Genomic DNA, 17520 nt, shown 5'->3' with positions numbered 1-17520 from the left:
ACCACAGCCATGAGACCCTGTCCAGAAACCTGAGGGGGCGGCTGCTGGAAAGATCCCATGAAACCCTGGCTATGAGATCCCATTTGGAACTCTTTCTGGGGCCAAGGAGAAACCCTTGGTAATCCCAAACAGGCCTCCTCTTAGGCCCCTGAAAGCCAACAGGTGGGGATTGTAAGGCATCCAATCAGAACAGCAAACAGCTGGGGGTCCTCCATAACGTTAGGAAGGGGAAGAAGGTTTTAAAAGGCCTAACCTGGGGCACCCCCAGTCCATGTCTAGGAGTATGTTCTTATTTTTTGATAAATTCTTTACTCCCTTGCCTATCCCCGCCCCCCTGCCCCCCCCCCCCAGGTAAAAGCATTATTATTTAATTACAAATTCTTTGAGCTAAAGCTTTTGTAGCAAACTATATGAAGATAAATACATACAGACAAGTACCATAGAATACAAAAGCAAAATATAAAGGCATTTCAAACTATTTTTTAAAGATTTTTAATTTTTTAAATTTATTTCTCCCCCCACCCCCACAGTTGTCTGCTCTCTGTGTCCATTCACTGTGTGTTCTTCTATGACCGCTTCTATCCCTAGTAGGGGCACTGGGAATCTGTGTTTCTTTTTGTTGTGTCATCTTGTGTCAGCTCTCCGTGTGTGCGGTTCAATTCTTGGGCAGGCTGCACTTCCTTTCGCGCTGGGCGGCTCTCCTTATGGGCGCACTCCTTGCACATGGGGCTCCCTTACGCGGGGGACACCCCTGCATGGCAGGGCATTCCTTGCGCACATCAGCAGTGCGCATGAGCCAGCTCCACACGGGTCAAGGAGGCCTGGGGTTTGAACCACGGACCTCCCATGTGGTAGGCAGACGCTCTATCCATTGGACCAAGTCCGCATCCCTCAAACTATTTTAATTAGCTGTAACAGAGACATTAACACAGACTTTTCTTGGTTTAGGTAAATCTTTGAAGCAAATCATGGTTAGGTAGGAGGAGAAGTTATACCACAACCATCTGCAACTTGTTCTCTGAGTTTATACCTCTGGCAGTGTAAAGCAGGTTCATTGCAGTTCAGTGCAGTGAGTGAGATAGCTATCAACCAGTATCTGTTTCCCTTTTTGCTTGTTCTTAAAAGTGCTGTCCAACAAAAGTTTCTGCAGTGATGAAAATAATCTATATCTGCACTGTCCAATAAAGAAACCACTAAGCACATGTAGCTATTGAACATTTGCTTTGTGCTTGTGCAACAGGGGAACTGAGGTTGTTTGGGGTTTTTTGTTGTTTTTTTTCCTCTCCCTCTCCCCCTACCCTGCTGCTTTGCTGTCTGTATCCATTCACTGTGTGATCTTTTGTGTCTTTTTCTCTTTTTTGTGTGCGTGCTCATTTTTTTTTTCCTCTAGGATTCACTGGAATTCAATCCTGGGAACCTCCAATGTGGAGAGAGGTTCACTGTCACTTGTGCCACCTCAGTTCCTGGTTTCTGTTGCATTTCCCCTTGATTCTCCCCTTTGTCTCTCTTTTGTTGCATCATCTTATTGCTGCGTGGCTTGCCGTGCAAGCATGCCTTTACCAGGAGACCCCAGGGATCGAACCTGGCTCCTCGCATATGGTAGATGGAAGCCCAATCACTTGAGCCACATCTGCTTACCTTTTTTTAATTTAATTTAAATATTAGAGAGCTACATGTGCCAATGTGGCTACTTTATAGGACAGCACAGAGAAAATACTTGCAATATTTCTAACAACACAGCACAATTCTGGAAGACCAGAGTTATTAGCCCCAAATTAAGCTGAATTAATGGTTCCACTATAATTCAGAGATGTGAAATTTAAAATAACGAAGTTTTGTGTATTTTTTTCACTGTTATTTTTGCCCTCTCAGAAACCCAGTAAGCTATCACTGTTTTTGATAATGCGACCCGTATTTCTAGTACCAAAAATTTGTTTTGCTTAAACAATAACTCAGCCTTAGTAATTAATGGGTCATGTCTGATTTCATACTTAGATAAATCCTGTTTAGTTTTCTATTTTAACAATTACATTGTACTTTAGGTCATTAAAGTTCTTTCTTCAGAACAGGTGACCTGATGTGTTGGCCGTGGCATAGATAATTCTTTCCTGGGCTTCTTTGCCAACTGATAGCTACTTTTTCAGATTAAATGCAAACATTTCATCAGGAAAAAAAAAAATGTGTGTGTGCATAATATATATAATACATCATGTTATTTATATATTATGCATAATATATAATATACAAATTATTAAAAATTGGTGGCAGGGCACTCCTTGCATGCATCAGCACTACGCATGGGCCAGCTCCACATTGGTCAAGGAGGCCCAGGGTTTGAACCGCAGACCTCCCATGTGGTAGACGGAAGCCTTATCCACTGGGCCAAGTCCGCTTCCCCAGTTTTTCTTAGAATGCTAAAATACCACTGTTTACACGTTATCTAAGTATGTGTGTGTATGTGTGTATTCTTTCAGAATACAGCGAAGTATTTAGATGGGGGTTTGATAAAGTATGTTGATGATGAAAGAAGGGAAAAATTTGTTTCCTGTGTTCAGATGACCTAAAGCTGCCATTTCAGAAAATTGAATGGCCAGAAGTCTGGGTTCTATACAGGGAAAGGGCAAAGGCTTCTCAGCTTTCAGATCTGACATTTACCTTTTGTAAATAAATCTACCCACTCCTAGAAGAGCAGTTAGCCATATGAAGGATAAGAATCTTAACCGCAGACGAGAATCCAAGGAGTCCAAGTACATAGCATGCCCCAGAAAGCCAGTTCCAGGTTCTTTGAAATTATAGACAAACTACTAGAATCTTAAACTAGCAGTCCAGAAAATTCTGTCTTCTGTAAGGTGTTTCTACCATTCATGTTACATCCATAGAGATGTCTGTTCCTATACTCCTATATTGTTCTAACATTTGGTATTTGGGGAACAAATCATTACCTATGTTTAAATTCTTCTCCCTTGTAGACAAGTTACTTGATTTTTTTAGAAGAGTTTCCATATCCTCGTCTCTAGGGCACAAAGTTAATATCTACCTGAGTTGTTGAAAAGATTAGCAATAATGTATATAAAGCACCTCAAACAATGTTTGGCATCTAAAAGTGATTGTCAAGAGTCTAATGTAGATATGAAAAGTTTTATTTTTGGTATATTACAGTATTCATGGATTCTATCAAGCAATCTCCAAGTGAAGCAAGAGTCTCTTTTATAGAATACATGCACAAGCATAGAGTATGCCTGGAAAAGACCCAATCTGTGGTTTGAACTATACCCCCCTTTTCTCCCTTCCTCTTTTCTCCCTTTACATTTAAAAGCCCAGTCCTTAAACCTTCTGCAAGCAGTCTTTGCAATTTGTGAGTGAATTGGTATTTTGATGGAACATCTCTGTTTCTTCATAGAATTCCCAATTTTTTTCTCAGGCGGCTCTTTTAATTCATTGGCTTTTATTAGGGGCAGGTCAGTTTGCTGGTGATAGGAAAATGTTGAAAAACACAGCAAATAAGACACAAACTAAATAAGCAACAATTGCTATCCAAAACCGTGGATCTTTCAGCAGTGCCTTATCAAAGCAGCTAAACACAGTGTAACCTATGGACATTCCAGCGAATCCACCTGCAATGTGAGCTACAAAAGACACCTTTGGAAAAAAGAGGGAAAAAAAAGGAAGTAAGTGAAGAAAATATGAATTGTATATTTCAGCTGCACCTCTCTTATTCAAACACAAATATTATTACAGACAAGCAAGAGTCATCAAAGTCTAGAGAAGTATAGGGTAAGGCAAAAGAGACAAAATGATGTGCACAGAGAGGAGGTGCTCTCCAACAGGCAAAGGCAAAAATTGTCATTTTTTTCACCATTGTTAGGATGGTTCTATATAATGCCAACCAAAAGAATGGAAATTGAGTTGCTATGAGGGATCTATATAGGAGCATAATCTGATCATGCATAGATGGGATGTCCAAATTAAAATTAAAATGATACATTTGCAGAAATACTCAAGTGGAAACTACCAAATCCAAAGACTAATTCTAGCCAAACTGGAAGTCTTTGTCAGTTTTCTTTATGTTGTAAATTCATCTGGACCAAAATTATCAGTGCTGTTCTTCAATTTGTTTATTCTCTGTGGCAGGTGCAGAGAAATAGAGCCCAGTGATAAGGGCTATGAGAATTAAGTGGGGACAATCCAAAAATCTGATTTCCTTAGAATTTTCTTAACTTCCAAATGGAAATTTGACTGCCCTAATCATAGAATTGTTGCATCTATTCAAAGACCCTTTTTAGCTATTGGTAAGTGATCATACATTTTCATTTAAGAAAATGAGTAAATTGAACTCACCAGTGGCCCATTTGCAGGTACAAAGAACCTTCTATAGAGAGCAAATCCCATGTCCAATACAACTAGAAGAGAAAACAACCTGATGAAACCCCAGCATCTCCACACCAAGAGCACCAAATGTTTTTGGTTCCCCTCTGATAATAACAACAACTAATATACATTGAGACTTCCTCTGTGCCAGGTACTATCTTAAGAGTTTTATATGTATTGACATCAATCCTAACAACAACCTATCAAGTAGGTATTCCCATTTTCCCATTTTATAGATTTATCCATCCAACAAGTATTTCTTGATTGTCCTCTATGCCAGGTACTGTTCTAAGTCAGTAGTAGACCGCAAAGAACAGATCTGACAAATAGCCCTGCCTCCCTGGGAGCTGATGGTCTACTGGGGGTATGCAGAATATCAAGTGATGCCAAATGCTATGGGGAAAATATAAAGCAAGGAAGGAGAAGGGAATGCCAAGAGTAGGGTATAATTTTTAATAAGATGTTCAAGAAGGATCTCACTAAGAACGTGGCATTTGTGGGAGATGAGGAACAAGCCAAGCTGGTATTTGGGGTGAGAGTCTTCCAGGCAGAAGGAAGAGGCTGAGCAAAATTCCTAAGGCAGGAATGTACTTGGTGTGTTTGAAGGATACCAAAGCATTATCTGGCTAGATCATTGGTTTTCACAGTGTGGTCACTCCAAGACCACCAGCAGCAGCAGCAACATCACCTCAGAACTTGTTAGAAATGAAACATCCTTAGACCATTTCCAGGACTATTGAACAGACTCTGGGGTGGGCCTCAACAATCTTTGTTTCAACAAAGCCTCCAGTTGATCCTGGCCTGGAGAGGTAAAATGGTAGGTGATGAGATCATAAGTAGCCTGGGATGGCGGTTGTAAGCACTTGGACTTTTCCTGTGCATGACAGGAAGCCTTTGAAGGATTTTGAGCATAGGAGTAATGTGATCTGACTTGGATTTTTTTTTTTTTAATTTTTTTATTTTTTATTGACTTTTTAATAATATTACATTAAAAATATATATGTGAGGTCCCATTCAACCCCACCCCCCCACCCCCCCTCTCCCCCCCCCCCCCAACAACACTCGTTCCCATCATCATGACACATCCATTGGATTTGGTAAGTACATCTTTGGGCACCTCTGCACCTCATATACATTGGTTCACATCATGGCCCATACTCTCCTCTATTCCATCATGTAGGCCCTGTGAGGATTTACAATGTCCGGTGATTACCTCTGAAGCACCATCCAGGGCAGCTCCATGTCCCGAAGACGCCTCCACCTCTCATCTCTTCCTGCCTTTCCCCATACCCTTTGTCCATTATGTCCACTTTTCCCAATCCAATGCCACCTCTTCTATGTGGACACTGGATTGGTTGTGTCCATTGCACCTTTATGTCAAGAGGAGGCTCAGATTCCACCTGGATGCTGGATGCAATCCTCCCATTTTCAGTTGTAATCACTCTAGGCTCCATGGTGTGGTGGTTGTCCTTCTTCACCTCCATCTTAGCTGAGTGTGGTAAGTCCAATAAATCAGATTGTAGGTGCTGGAGTCTGTTGAGGCTCAGGATCTGGCTATCACATTGTCAGTCCAGAGATTCAAATCCCCTAAATATATCTTAAACCCCAACATTAACTGCACCTCCAGCACATTAGCATGAAAGTCTTATGAAGGGAGATCCCATCTGAGTCCAGATTCATCACACATAAACACCATTTCCAAAGAGGGGCCATCTGCCCTGGTAGTTAACCCCATCGGCCATGACCGTAACTCCCATGGGTCTCTTTAGCCCTCAAAGGAACCAATATCTGGGGGTTGTATCTGCTTTATCTGTCTCTCTGACTCTGCTCAGTTGTGCATGAGGGCAAACCTTCTGCCAGCCTCCAGACTCTTTTTTAGAAACTCGTAGCCATATAAACTCATTTCTCCTTTCCATTTCCCCCTTACTTTAGGTCAAACAGCATTTTAAAGTCATGGTATTTTATGTAGACATGGATATTCTGCTGATCCGCATTGAACCTTCCGTATAAGGTCATTTTCCAGTTGCATCATCAGTTGGTAGTTGATAGTGGTCCCTCGTTGCCAGGGAGGCTCATCCCCGGGTCTGACTTGGATTTTTGAAAGATCATTTTGCTGTATAGGGAACAGACTGTAAGGGAGCCAGGGCAGAAGCAGGGAGACCGTACCTATTGCAGCAATCCAAGTAAGGGAAGTGGTGGCTTACTTAAAGAAACTAAAACTTTGAGGTTAAGTACTTGCCCTAGGCCACAAAACCGAGAGGCTGAGGCAGGATTTGAAACTTAAACAGTCTGGCTGAGAAGGCTCTCCTCACAGCTCTACCGCACTAACTGCCTCAGAGTACTATCCGGAATGCTGAGGATGGGCCATGAAAAGAAACCAAGTCCGCAATCTCTGATGGGAGCATTAAGAGCCAGACTTAGAGACAATTTTCAAATAAGTGAGCTGTGTGCTACAAAAGAAGGTTCCAGGTTCCTTGGCCTAGAACTCTGTCCTACCTGTACCTGCCCTTGAAAATGTCTCATGCAGACATCATACTCCACACCCATCCCCCAATTTCCTGTGCTCTACTTAATGACCCGCAGTGTCCTAGGCAATGTGAAGACCTTGTCCTTGCCTTTGGGAAAATAACATCAGTGCCATGTGGTCTCCGTAGTTTCCCTTTCAGTGTGGTATTGATATTGAAGTCACTGGGCAGAATGGAGGTGGAGAAGGCTCTCAATATTAGTTTAATTGTAAATGTGACACAAAATGCTTGATAAATGTACATGTCTCATATTTTAAACTAATTTGCATTTTCTGATCCAATAAAGAACACACAAAGGTAGGGCTAGAAAAGCAGAAAGTAACAGACCACTGCCAGAGATGGGCTAACTTATTAGAAAAGGTTACTTTGGTCTAGTCTAGCTGTTCTAAGGTAGGAGGCTTTCTTTCAAAAAGTCTTTGTAACCATTGTCCTGTTGATTTGTGTATCCCATTGGTCTCCTAATCATCTTGCCCCCTTCCTACATGTCTCTGGCTCCTTTGCTTCCTAGGGGAGTTTCCTTCTTAGTTGCTACAGACTCTGAACTGAGACATGTCTTCCCATCTCAAAAGAATCCCTTATTCCAGTCAATCGTTTTCCTCATTAAACATTCGAGGCTTTTATTTTAAGAGTTGCCTTTATATGGATTTTTTTTTAAGGCTGAAAATGTGAGATTTCATTAACTTTGGATTTCTTTGTGGAGGAAAAAAATGTGGTGAGGTACAGACTATATAGACATGCAATTTATTTTATCTCAGAATGAAATCTTGGTGTTTTTGCAGTTAAGTTGTTCATAAGCTAAATTTAGTCTTTCCTCAGAGGTAGTAGAGTTGTCCCTGTTCCTGTAATGTGGATAATTGAACTCTTGATATTATTTAACAGAATCATTTTTTTCTTACCTTGTAGAAACCAGGAAAAAATCTCAAGCTTTATCAAATATAACCTCTTTTTTGGCTTTTCAAAGGCCTCCACAGTCTTACCTCAGGGTCTGCCCTTATCCCCACAACCTTCCATCTGGATACAGCTTCAGCTAGAGCAGCTCTGTGAACCTGTTACTACCCCCACCCATTGGATGGCGGGGTACCGCCCAAAAATCTATGCCTTCAGGCTCAACTAAAAGTCCATCACCTCTCCACATTGAACACTCTTCCTAAACATTTTTTTTTTAATTTCTTTCCCCTTCCCCCCATTTCTTGCCCCCCCATCCCCCGTTGTCTGCTCTCTCTGTCCATTCACAATGTGTTCTGCATCTGCTTGCATTATCCAGCAGCACTAGGAAACTGCGTCTCTTTTTTGTTGTGTCATCTTGCTGTGTCAGCTCTCCGTGTGTGCAGTGCCACTCCTTGGTGGGCTGCATTTTTGTCATGCCAGGTGGCTCTCCTTACAGGGTGCACTCCTTGTGCGTGGGGCACCCCTACACGAGGACACCCTGCGTGGCATGGCACTCCTTGCACGCAGTAGCATTGCACGTGGGCCAGCTTACCATGTGGGTCAGGAGGCCCTGAGGATCGAACCCTGGACCCTCCATATGGTACATGGATGCTCTATCAGTTGAACTACGTCCGTTTTCCTCTTCTTAAACTTATTTAACATGTAATTCTATACTGTAATTGGAGATTTCAAAAACCACAATGGTCATCTTTCCAGTTCCCTGGCCTCCTCCAGTTCCTTGACCTCCTCCCTCTTGTTTCAATTCTCTGCCACCATCCATGCTTATATCTTAGATCTTATCATTACCAGTAACTGCACCACATTCCGAAATCTCATATTTCAAAGGTCACAGTTTGTCCACTGGTTCACTCCCTCTAGTATAGCAAGTCCACTTTGACCCCACTGCAATCTGCAATCCGTTGATCCTACCATCTTTTCATTGGCCCTCACCTCCCGCAAATCTTACTTCCCTCCATAACCAGCTTAAATTCCAAGGTTCTTTATTATAATCACTTCCTTGCATATACCCTTAGCTCCCTTACTCTTCTCGTCTTAATACTTACCTATAAAACCTTAACCCTGGTTAATCAAACTTTTCACCCCTACACTCACTCAGTTGCATGTGACTAGAGAAAAGCGCACAACCATCCTTAACTGTTGCACTTTTAATCTCTGATCACCAAACTCAAACCTCTACATTTCTGTCACACATTCTCTTTTCTACTCTCCCAGATGGGGTTTTCATATATTCTCTCTCCTCAAATCTCTAATACCTCCTTCAGTGCCTTTGTTTCCACTTTCACTAAGAAAAGAGACTAATCAGTAGAGATATACTATAAACTCTTAACACCATGGTATCTACCTCCCACCTCTATACCATATACTCTGCCCTCCTGTCTGACACTATGAATAACTTGAATGAGCTCTTTGTGCTCCTATATAAGGCTATTATTATCTCTTGTATGTAGGATCCATCATCTCTCTTCTGCTCAAGAACAGAGCTCCAGCAGTTGTTTCCCCTTTTGTGTCTTGTCAGCAGGTTCCCCCTCTCTCTGATCTCTACCGTCAGCATATAAGCAAGCTGTAATTTCTCCAATCTAGAAACAATAACAGCCTCCTCTTGACCTCCTTATCCATCATGAGCTGTTTCCTCCCTTCTCTGTTCACCTTTACAAAGAACCCTTCCAGTTCTACTCCTTCTATTCTCGCCTAAATGACTTCACCAAAATTGACCTTGTCCTGATCACCAATAAACTTTGGGCTGCCAGATTCCAATGATTACTTTTGAGGCCTCACCTTTTTTGATTGTTGCCAGCCTTTGCACACTTGATCAGTCCCTTACTCCAGGGGAAAAAAATGCATCTCTAAGAACCACCCATTAGAGTCTGAAAATCTTCCACTTAACACCTTTCTGCCTAGGGTATAGAGCCAACAATTCTTTCTGACTCCAGGCTAGCAATCAACTTAAAGTTAGTGTTTTCAAATTGTGAAAAGGCCTTCTGAAAGTCAAACCAATTATATAGAAGGTATAAAGTGTTCACAAAACACACTTACTTATAAAGACGATGACCAGTAGTCTGGCAATTCCAAAGAGAGGAATCATTTCTCGAAAATTCTTGCAAAGAGATAAAAATAATATAACCGGTCAGCAAATGAAACATCAACTCCATTTCTTCATCTGTTTTTTTGTTTTTGGTTGTTTGTTGTTTTTTTGGTTTTTTTTTTTTCCCCCCCACTTAAAATAAAGTTTGAGTATTAAATATTTGTAAAACAAAGCCAGGTTAACAGTCCAGTTTTCAAATGTATTTGGAGAATAAAATCAAACATGATATTTTAATTCCAAGGCATAAACTAGACACAATCTTACTAGCTGGATATAATCTAAATATAAGTAATACGAAAACAACATTTCAACACAGGAAAATTACAACTAATGTAACTTATGGACAATAGTTAATGTTAATTTTGTAACATTTTACAGCAGTGGCGGGAAGATATTTCAATACTAAAGGGTCAAAAATGAGAATATAAGGGGATGTGAGACTTTTCCTTTTCGAGTAATGAAAATGTTCTAAAATTGGAGCAGGTTTAGCTCAGTGTTTGAGTGCCTTCTTCACATGCATGAGGTCCCAGGTTCAATTCCCGGTACCTCCTTTAAAAAAAAAAACACTTAAAATTGACTGAGGTGATGACAGCACAACTCTTCGATGAAAATGAGAGCCACAGAGTGTACACTTTGAATGGATTGTGCAAAGCATGGGACTGTATAACAGGGACCAGTGCTGGATGATGGACTGTGGTTAATAGGACAAATATGAGACTATTTTCTCCTGAACAACAGCAAATATGTAATACTAATATAGGGTGTTAATAATTGGGTGGGTTGGGGGAAGAATATACAAAGTGTAAGATAATGGGCTATAGTTTGTAGTAATATTTTGACAATGCACTTTCATAGTTTGTAACCAGTGTTTAATATCAAGGCAAGGTATTGGTGGTGAGGAGATGTATGATGAACCCTGTATGATGATAAGCATGTTTGTTTTATAAATTCACAAATTTTACTATACACTTATTGTTTGTGTGTTCATGTATAAATGATACATTTCAATAAAATTTTATTTTTAAAAAAATCAATTGGCTATAGATGTGGAGGTCTATTTCTGAACTCCAAATTTGATTCCATTGGTTTAGATATATATCCTTGTGCCAGTACCATGCTGTATTGACTCTGTAGCTTTGTAATGGGCTTAAAAGTCAAGAAGCATGAATGACACAGTGCATGGTTCCCCATAGTACTTTCTCCCTTGTGCAATAAAGCCAACTTGTTCAACTGCCAAAAAAAATTCACTTCATAAAAATAAAACAAACTAAACCCAAAAAGATTATTTCCAAGTATTTTCTGTTGATATTCATTTGATCCTTCTTCATCCTTTTTCCCAATAGAAGTTAGCAAAGACTTAACTAAATTTTAAATCTTTTTTTTAAATGATAATATTGGTTAAAAAGCAACATCATTTGATTTTAGCTTTGAAAAGTCTCAGTCCAGCGAGCAGTACCCTCCCTGTGTCATGAGAGAACTGCTGTCTCAGAAAGGCATTTCTTCTTCAATTTGTTGAGTTACCTCTTTCTTCCCTCTCAAGTTAATGACACTTCCCAAGGAGTTAAGATGCAAAATAACCATGTTTATTCTAAATCAGATGCTTTCAAACTTTTGTGACCATGATCCACAGTAAGAAATACACAGTAAGAAATACTCCAGTATACACATAAATGTACTTGCCCTTATTACACATAACACTCACTGGCTTTTCTTTCTTTTTGTTTAATTTTGATCAGAATTCCATAAACTGAGTTTCACAATCACTAATGGGTTGTAACCCATAGTTTAAACAACTTTTCTAAATGACCCTTCTATTTGGAACAGTTTATATCATTATTTCATATTTTTCATCCAAGAGGTTTTTTTTTAAACATTTATATTTTATTTATTTCTCTCCCATTCCCCACCCCCCACCCCGCCCCAGTTGTCTGCTCTCTGTGTCTATTCACTGTGTGTTCTTCCGTGACCGCTTCTATCCTTATCAGCGGCACAGGAAATCTATGTTTCTTTTTGTTGCATTATCTTGTTGTGTCAGCTCTCTGTGTGTGCAGCACTATTCCTGGGCAGGCTCCACATTCTTTCGCGCTGGGCAGCTCTCCTTACAGGGTGTACTCCTTGCATGTGTCCGCTGCGTGGCAGGTCACTCCTTGTGCGCATCAGCACTGCGCATGGGCCAGCTCCACACGGGTCAAGGAGTCCCAGGGTTTGAACCGTGGACCTCCCATGTGGTAGGCAGACACCCTATCCATTGGGCCAAGTCCGCTTCCCCAAGAGTATTTTTAAAGTATACCTAAATATTTAAAGAGCTAAGAACTAGTCAGGCATTTAGCCTTTTTTAAAAAGTGGTTGGCACTCTCATGTACTATTGTGGGAGTGGAAAATGGTACACCAGTTTTGAAGGGCAATTTAGCAAATTACTATGAAAATTTAAAGTTTTTAGTAAATCCACTTATGGAAAAAAAAATTTCACAAAATGTATAAAGATAAATGTGAAAAAACATTCCTTATGGTATTATATGTAAATGTGAAAATCTAGAATCACCCAAAATGTCTATCATTGAAGGACTGGTTAAATAAATCATGATGCAGCTATATAGAGGATGCTATCAAGCAGATGAAGAGATGGAGGCAGATCTCTGTGTACTGCCTAGGGTAGATGGTCAAGATATTTCATGTTAAGATGCAGAACAGTATCAGGGTGATTCCATTTTTGTAATATTAATACTGGTAGAATTTTGAATATATACATATCTGAGAAGATACATATCAAATTGTTCACAGATATGATCCTGGAAACTTTGACATTCTGTTTTTCAATCTAAATTTTATTTAGTACTCACTACTTTTGAGACCAGAAAAAAATAAATATAAATATGAAAGGAAAACTCAATATTTGGTGGTCGTATAATTCTGAGAAAGAAGATGAGTGCACAGTAAATATTGATAAATGACAATTCCATGAACCAAATACCATTTATTTAAAAAATAAAAAGTCCATAGACTCCATTCTCAAAGGTCATCTTACCACTAGAACATTCATAAAATAGCCTCCCATCAGAGCATAGACTCCTCCTGAAGCACCGACAAGAGATTTGAGTGGATCAAAGATGGAGCTGGCAAGAGATCCTAAACAAATAAAACAAAGGACCAAGACCTGACTATTAGAATCATGAGAGATCAATGTTTCTGATCTAGGGTAAAAGTTTGGTACGTGTGGATCACTATCATAGTGACAAGCAATAAACTCACTTTGTCCCGTCCATACTACAGAAGTATAGCCATGTGGGGGTAATTACCCCAATTTCTCTTTAACATTAAATGTCCCTTAGAAAGGCAGTATAATAGTGATAAAGAGCACAGACACTGGAGCTAGACTTAACAGCTGAGTGATGGGCAAGTAACCTAACCTCTCTGTGCTTCAATTTCCCTACCTACAATATGGGGATAATAATAGAACTTACCTCAGTGGTTGTTAGGGAAGTAAATGAATTGTTTTATTTATAGAGCTTAGAATGATGCCTGATGTGTGTTTACATACTGGTTAATTGTTAATATTTTAAATTATCTCATATAGTTGGTCAAACTATCCAAATACCTGGGACACTTTATCTAAACTCATCTCAAATGTAAAGCCACTTTCTTGGGAGGGGTGTAATATGGTCTAATCTCTGAGGAAGTTGAACTGGACAGCAGTGTGAATAGACCAGAATGGCAAAGAGATGCATGCCAAGAGACTATTTCAGAAATAGAGGATGTGAACAGGTTATTCATGTTCTTCCTTCTCTCTCTGCTTCTCTGAAACTGGGGCACAGTAAAGTCCGCAAGTTGAAATCAAGCTATGGGGAAAGCAGAGGTGTAGATGCTGGAGCCAGGCAGAACCTGACCATCGCAAAAGGCAATAAAAGATAGAAGAAACAGGCAAAGACAGAAAAATAAGATCCAAAAAAGGTGGGAAGTGGGATGTGTGTAACTAAGCCTTGTTGATTCTGTCTTTTCAAAGCATCTGATGACAAGTTTCTGCTCTCCATCTCCCTACTGCCTCTGCCACCCTGCCAGGTAGAAAGCCCTCACTGAAACCTTTCTGCTCTAGGGGACCAACAGACTTTTTTTGATCAGTAAAAAAATTTTCAAGCACCTATTACAATGCATGTACACATAATAATTTACAAATTATACATGTATGTACTACTAAACTAATATATTTTTAAAACACAAAAACAATTTTAAATGGACAAGAGTGATTAAACAATATTTTCAAATTATTTTTACTTCATTCACAGAATAAAAAATTCTTTCAGTGAGCAATGCCATTAAATAAGTTTCATTATTTTTGAACATCCTGATTAAATATTGTGACACAGAAATGTGTGACATAAGCCAGACACAAAAAGAAATATATGATCTCACTGATATGCAATAATTAGAATAAGCAAATTCATAGAGTCAGAAACTAGAATATAGGTTACCAGGGGCCAGGGTGAAGGTAGAGAATGGAGAATTAATGCTTAAATTGCAGTTTTTATTTGGGTTGTTGGAAAAGTTTTGGTAATGGATGGTGGTGATGGCAGTACAACATTGTAAATATAATTAACAGGACTGAAATATTTATTTGAATGTGATTAAAAGGGAAATTTTAGGTTGTTTATATGTACTAGAATAATTTTTTTTGAACTATAGGGCTATTCAATACAAACAGTGAACCTTATTGTAAACAATGGACTATAGTTAAAAGTACAATTATAAAAATTACACTTAGTGGTAAAAAACCAAATGCCTTCCCCCTAAGTTTAGGAAAAATGCAAAACTGTCCCACTGTCACTCTTCTTTTAACACAGTGCTGGAGATCCTAGCCAGCAGAATATGACAAGAAAAAGAATAAAAGGCAAACAGATCAGGAAGGAAAAATAAAACATGATGATTTACAGATGATATAGAAGGGGGGAAAAAAACACCTAGAAATACTAAGCAAATTCAGCAACAAGATTGCAGGATACAAGATTAATATACAAAAATCTATTGTAGGAGAAGTAGATGTGGCTCAAGTGATTGGACTCCAGTCTACCATATGGAAGGTCCACGGTTTGATTCCCAGGGCCTCCTGGTGAAGGCAAGCTGACCCACACAGGGCTGGCCTGCACAGGAGTGCTGACCCATGAGGCAGGCTGGCCAGAGCAGAGAGCTGGTGCAGCAAGATGAAGCAACAAAAAGAGACACAGAGGAGAGACAATAAGAGACACAGCAGACCAGGGAACTGAGGTGACGCAAGAGATTGAGCACCTCTCTCCCACTCCAGAAGATCCTAGGATCAGTTCCCAGTGCCACCTAAAGAAAAGACAAACAAACACAGAAGAACACACAGCAAATGGACACAGAGAGCAGACAATGGGGGGGGGAATAATTATTTTTTTTAATCAATTGTATAGCATACTCCCATTTTTAGGAACCTGACTTAGGATATAACAATTGCTCAGTCTACCCTGAACTAAACTACAGTAATATTTCTGGGTACAATAAACTATTATCTATATCAAAATCAAGAATGACAATATAAATAATACAAAGCTGTAGATAATTTAAAAATCATAATTTATGAAAACTAAAATTACTAAAATTAAAAATTATTAAATTTTTATGCTATACCCTTAGCTCTCCTTAATGATACCACCAGAGTTCATATTTTGTCTGATCTTTAATGTTTGATTCCTCCATTAAGTGCCATGAGGGCAGTAAATACAACTATTTGTGGCTCATCATTATATCCTCAAGTCTATCTCACCTGGTTTATGGTCGGAATTTGTAATAAAATAAATTGATACTATAATATATAAATAAATTTTCACCTAACAATATAAAAAAAATCAATTATAAAATCAAAAGGATAAGAAGCTTCAGGACTTCATCTTCCTATTGAGGCTTTGAATAACAAGAACTGCAGAAACATCTTAAGAAAAGCTCCACAAAATACTTAAAAGTTTGCAGAAACAGGGTAACTGCAAAAAAAAAAAAAAAGGCTACTTAAAAGTGTTAGGATCTCATGATGCACTGACTGACTCCTCCCCAGTCCTTCACTGGCCAGGCACAAAGCCTGTTCTGTACTCCCAGTAGGAATCCCTGGCTTCAGTTCTACAGGGAGCAGAGTAATCTTCATGCACATATGGGGAGCATGTATGTTTGGCACAATCTGACTGGTGGCAGCTTGTGGAATTGAGCCAGGATGCTCATTATAGGCTCACACCCCCAGGACTTGCCTTACATGTAGAAGGCAGCTAACAGTGCTCTCCTACAGAATGCTATGGGAGAGAAGTCACGTTGTAGCTGCCTAGGCAGGAGATTACCGGCTATAAGGCATATGTTGTGTGCCCAGGACAATAAGGAAACTGTTTCCTAGGAAAGAGGGAACACTGAGAACCCTGTAAACAAGGGAATTCCTAGGTCACACATACATGCCCTAGATAAGACCAAAACACATGTACAGAAAGGATCAAGGAGGCCCCAATGCTTTGGCATGGAGCTATTCTCCAAATATATTCTTGTAATGTTCTAGGCCAATATGCAGAAACTGAAAAAAGTTTTTTAGTTTTCTTTCTAGCTCTTTCTCTTTCTCCCACTCCTGGCATTCAAGGAAAATTTGTCATAACACAACTGAATACAAGCTTTAGGAACAGACAACTCAGAGTCTAACTTCTAGCAATAATGCATTAAAATCTAAAAATGACTAGTTTTCAACAAAAGATATAACATATACAAAGAAACAGGAGGCAATGGTCCAGGCAAAGGAAAAAATGAAAACATTATGTACTAGTCAGTCAAAAGGGTGCTGATGCAAAGTACCAGAAATCTGTTGGCTTATAAAGGATATTTCTTTGGGATAGAAGCTTACAGTCACAAAGCCATGAAGAGTAAGTTACTTTCCTCACCAAAATCTGTTGCTACAAGTTGAAACAAGATGTCTGCCAGTCTCTGCAAGGGTTCAGCCTTCCTTTTGGTTCGTTTGTTAGCTAATCATCACTTGCATCTCTTTACTGTTGCCTTAAACTGTTACTATTTGTGTGGATTTTTTTTTAGATTTTTAAAAGTTTATTTATTTCCCCTCATCCCCCCTTGTCTATTCCCTGTGTCCATTCTCTATGCGTTCCTGTGTCCACTTCCCTTCTTGTCAGTGGCCCAGGAATCTGTATCTCCTTTTGTTGCGTCATCTTGCTGCGTCAGCTCTCTGTGTGTGCGGCACCACTCCTGGGCAGGCTGCACTTTTTTTGCACAGGGTGGCTCTCCTTGCAGGGCACACTCTTTGTGCATGGGGCACCTCTATGCAGGGGACACCCCTGTCTGGCAGAGCACTCCTTGCGCACAGCAGCACCGAGTGTGGGCCAGCTCACCACATGGGTCAGGAGGCCCTGGGTATAGAACCCTGGACCATCCATATGGTAGGCAGACATTCTATCAATTGAGTCACAACTGCTTCCCTATTTGTGTGTTAATCTGACTTTTCCCTTCATCAGAACTCTATGCCTTATGCTAAAAAATTGTGCCCCACCTCTGATTCTCCCTACAGTGTTGCAAATGGTTCTTGAACATCATATGTGAGTATCCCAGGAA

General features: G+C 39.8%; 1 protein-coding gene across 2 annotated transcripts in view; it reads right to left on the bottom strand.

Moving 5' to 3' along the window:
• Nucleotides 1-3374: 3374 nt before the first annotated feature.
• The window catches only part of RHBDL2 (rhomboid like 2), a 45751-nt gene continuing 31605 nt past the window's right edge, over nucleotides 3375-17520 (bottom strand). For both annotated transcript variants that reach the window (XM_004467117.5, XM_004467118.5), the window contains exons 5-8: nucleotides 12950-13050; nucleotides 9876-9936; nucleotides 4339-4400; nucleotides 3375-3639 (exon numbers count right to left, since the gene is read on the bottom strand). In XM_004467117.5, the coding sequence (XP_004467174.1) occupies nucleotides 3460-3639; nucleotides 4339-4400; nucleotides 9876-9936; nucleotides 12950-13050 (404 nt within the window). In that variant the 3' untranslated portion in view covers nucleotides 3375-3459. The remainder of the gene's footprint in view (nucleotides 3640-4338; nucleotides 4401-9875; nucleotides 9937-12949; nucleotides 13051-17520) is intronic.

This window comes from Dasypus novemcinctus, chromosome 9 (assembly GCF_030445035.2).
Source record: "Dasypus novemcinctus isolate mDasNov1 chromosome 9, mDasNov1.1.hap2, whole genome shotgun sequence".
Classification (NCBI taxonomy): Eukaryota; Metazoa; Chordata; class Mammalia; order Cingulata; family Dasypodidae; genus Dasypus; species Dasypus novemcinctus.
This window is presented reverse-complemented; position numbering and strand designations above follow the sequence as displayed.